The sequence below is a fragment of the Prionailurus viverrinus genome, chromosome A3 (genome assembly GCF_022837055.1).
Source record: "Prionailurus viverrinus isolate Anna chromosome A3, UM_Priviv_1.0, whole genome shotgun sequence".
In the NCBI taxonomy this organism is placed as follows: Eukaryota; Metazoa; Chordata; class Mammalia; order Carnivora; family Felidae; genus Prionailurus; species Prionailurus viverrinus.
In genome coordinates, this window is record NC_062563.1 from 14,459,001 (window position 1) to 14,462,527 (window position 3,527).

Here is a 3,527-nt window from a genome sequence, read left to right on the forward strand (position 1 = left end):
TCTCCCCCGGGGCCTTTGCACTTGCTGTCCCCTCTGCCCAGAATGCTCTTCTTCCAGGCATCCATCCACAGGGCTCAAACGTCACCTGTTCACAGAAGCCTTCTTCTTTTTGCATAGAAGCCTTCTTAACTGTCTTACTTTTTTTTTTTTTTTTAATGTTTATTTATGAGAGACACAGCACCAGCGGTGGAGGGACAGAGAGAGAGGGAGACACAGAATCTGAAGCAGGCTCCAGGCTCTGAGCTGTCAGCACAGACGCTGGGGCTCCAACTCCGGAGCCCCGAAGTCACGACTGAGCCGAAGTCCGATGCTTAACCCACTGAGCCACCCAGATGCCCCTTCACTACCTTATTTACTATCTTACCGCTACCCACTCGCCGCCACCCTCCACTCCACCAGGGTGACCATACAATTTATCACCCAAACCAGCACGCTCCGAAGAGCCAAGAGGGGACACAATCGGTAGGTATCCTATTTCCGGAAAAGAGCCGCAGAACTGGGGGCAGTTCGTCGACTCCCGAACAGGAGGCGGGGCCGCCTCGAGCCCTCGGGCGGCTCTCCGCGCGCTGCAGGCCGGAGCCCGGGAGGTCGAAGCGCTGCCTCCCGAGCGCCGCCGAGGGTTTACGGAGACAGCCGAGGACGTGGGAGGCGGGGCCACGTCCAGAGGCGGAAGCGCCGGCGCAATGGTGGCCGAAGCGGGCCGGAGGGGGTGACGTCACCGGCAGTCTCCGGAGAGAGCCGACGGGCTCCGAGCGGCGGCGCCGAGGCGCAGTCATGGCGGCCGCCTGCGCCGCGGCCGCTGGGAAGAGCGAGGATCCGGCGCCGGAGGCCGCGGCGCTGGCCGCCGCCCGGGAGCGGAGCAGCCGCTTCTTGAGCGGCCTGGAGCTGGTGAAGCAGGGCGCCGAGGCGCGCGTGTTCCGCGGCCGCTTCCAGGGCCGCGCGGCCGTGGTGAAGCACCGCTTCCCCAAGGGCTACCGGCACCCGGCGCTGGAAGCGCGGCTCGGCCGGCGGCGGACGGTGCAGGAGGCCCGGGCGCTGCTCCGCTGCCGCCGCGCAGGTGAGCCGGCCCGGCCCGGCCCGGGGAGGCCGCTGCGCCTCGTTTTGCCTCAGTCTCTCTCTTTGCACCCGCCGCGTGAACTTCAGTTGGGAAGTGTCGGCCTTTCTCCTCCGCCCCCCTCCCCCCGCCTTCGTTCATTTCATTCTTTGGCCTTGGGCACCCGCGACGAGCACGTGTCCCGGAGCCGTTGCTCCTGGTTCAGTTCCCGGCTCTAACTGTCGCTCGGCGTCGAGCACGCCGTTTAACTGCCCCGCGCCTCGGTTTCCCCATGTGCACCGTCTCGTCTCCGTGTTCGATCATTATCTTTACGTTCGTGACTTTTAAGAAGCAGGTGTAATTACAAGTACGAACTCGCTGCGGAGGCTGTCGGGGTTCCAATACCGACACGACCGCTTCCCATGTAGCCTTACAACAAATTATTTACGCTCAGCCTCAGTTTCCTCCCCTGTAAAGGGGAGTCAAGTATGTTTAAGTGCGTGATTGGTACATAGCGCTCAGTAGATTTTAGACTCCGTGAACTTGTATACTGACTTTTTCATTAAAACACCATCGTCCACCACGGTATATCCCTTGTCCTCAGGTGAGAAACTGAGGCTCAGGCGGGGGAAGTAACTTGCCCAAGGTTGCACAGCTAGTGAGTGACCCAGCCAGGCTCCCAGCCCATAGCCTCTGACTCAGAAACACTGGCTTTTCAGTTTCACACATCCTTTCTTTATTAATATTCGGTAGGCACCTGCTTTACCCCAGGACATTGTTAGGTGCTGGGTGAGCTGGAGGAAATTCAGTCGCCAACAAGCAGACAGATCTCTTGCCCTTGCTTGGATGTGATGAAGCTATTTGTGTGTTCCTATTTTCAGTTTTCATCTGCTCTAGGATGTAAGGCCCACGAAGCAGGGATTGGCTGCTTTGTTCGCTGCTGTATCCCCACTGATAGGTCTCCAGTATCTAGAAAAGTGTGGTGGGCCCAATTGTCATTCAATAAATATTCATTGAAACTCGAATTCAATGAATTCTTTGCATTACTGGAGGTATTGTTCCCGCGTTACGGAAACAGAAACAGAGGCTGAGAGAATTGATGTGACTTTTAGGTCATACAACTAGCAAAGGAAGGCAACCAGGATCTGAACCCGGCCTTTCCGAACGCAAAGATGAATCTCTCGGCTAGCGCACTGCTTGGCCTGTTTGTGTCCTGGTCAGGTAGCACAACTCTGGGCGATGCTTACCCTTCTAGGTCTGTGTTTTGTTTTTAGGGAGTAAGTATGACAAATGCAATCCAGCCATAAAGGGTAGAAAGGAGGAGGGAGTTTCGGCACTACTAAACTTAGCTGTGGGGCGGCTTAAGGCGCAACCCTGCAGGGCATGAGCCGGGGAAACTTCCAGATGAGTTAAATTGTACTATTCTGCAGCATTCCTAAATTTTTTTTTTTCCCTGAAATAAGCAGATATGCACTGTAAAAGTCTGGCTCAATCTTTGAAAATTAAGCTTAACATGAAGAGAGAATCTCATCCAATAACGATTTGTATCTCGATTGCAGGGATATCTGCCCCCGTTGTCTTTTTCGTAGACTATGCCTCCAACTGCTTATACATGGAAGAGATTGAAGGTTCAGTGACTGTTCGAGATTATATTCAATCCACTATGGAGACCGAAAAAACTCCCCAAAGTCTCCTCGGCTTAGCCAAGACGGTTGGGCAGGTTTTGGCTCGAATGCACGACGAAGACCTCATTCATGGTGATCTTACCACCTCGAACATGCTGCTGAAACCCCCCGTGGGACAGCTGAACATCGTGCTCATAGACTTTGGGCTGAGTTTCATTTCTGCACTTCCAGAAGATAAAGGAGTCGACCTCTACGTGCTGGAGAAAGCCTTCCTCAGTACCCACCCCAATACCGAGGCTGTATTTGAAGCCTTTCTGAAGAGCTACTCCACCTTCTCCAAAAAGTCCAGGCCGGTGCTAAAAAAGTTAGATGAAGTGCGCCTGAGAGGAAGAAAGAGGTCCATGGTCGGGTAGAAGAGTCTGACAAGTACTGACGTGCTGGCCATTTGCGTCAAAGGGAATTTGAAGGAAGGCTCCGAATATGAGATTAGACCTAAATAAAGGTATTGAGATCCTTTTAAGTGCTGTCTGTGATCATGCTTGTTCAGTGTCATTATCGTCTGCGGTCGGCTGTTCTCAACAGCTTACTGTGGACAGAAGACAAGTTCTAGGCAGAATTGGGTATTTAAAAGAAATTTAGAACGGGCTTCCTCTTCGGCCAGGCCGCATATATGTCAGGTACCTGGGCAATGGCATTGCAGAACGTTGAACCACGTGATGAGAACATTACTCTTCTGTCTTTTGGGTGATGTGGGGACAGAGTCTCAGTTGGTGACGGATATCTTTATCAACCCGCTAACCCGGCAGTTTTTTTGTCGTGTACATGACATATTCCCCCTGAAACCAATATAATGGGATACAGCCAGCATT

General features: G+C 53.7%; 1 protein-coding gene across 1 annotated transcript; it reads left to right on the top strand.

Annotated features, from left to right (window-relative positions):
* The first annotated feature begins 704 nt into the window (after positions 1-704).
* Positions 705-3,178, top strand: TP53RK (TP53 regulating kinase). The gene is made up of 2 exons (XM_047853581.1): positions 705-1,057; positions 2,593-3,178. Exons 1-2 carry the CDS (start codon positions 775-777, stop codon positions 3,069-3,071), a joined length of 762 nt encoding a protein of 253 aa, XP_047709537.1. The 5' UTR covers positions 705-774; the 3' UTR covers positions 3,072-3,178.
* The last annotated feature ends 349 nt before the right edge of the window (positions 3,179-3,527 follow it).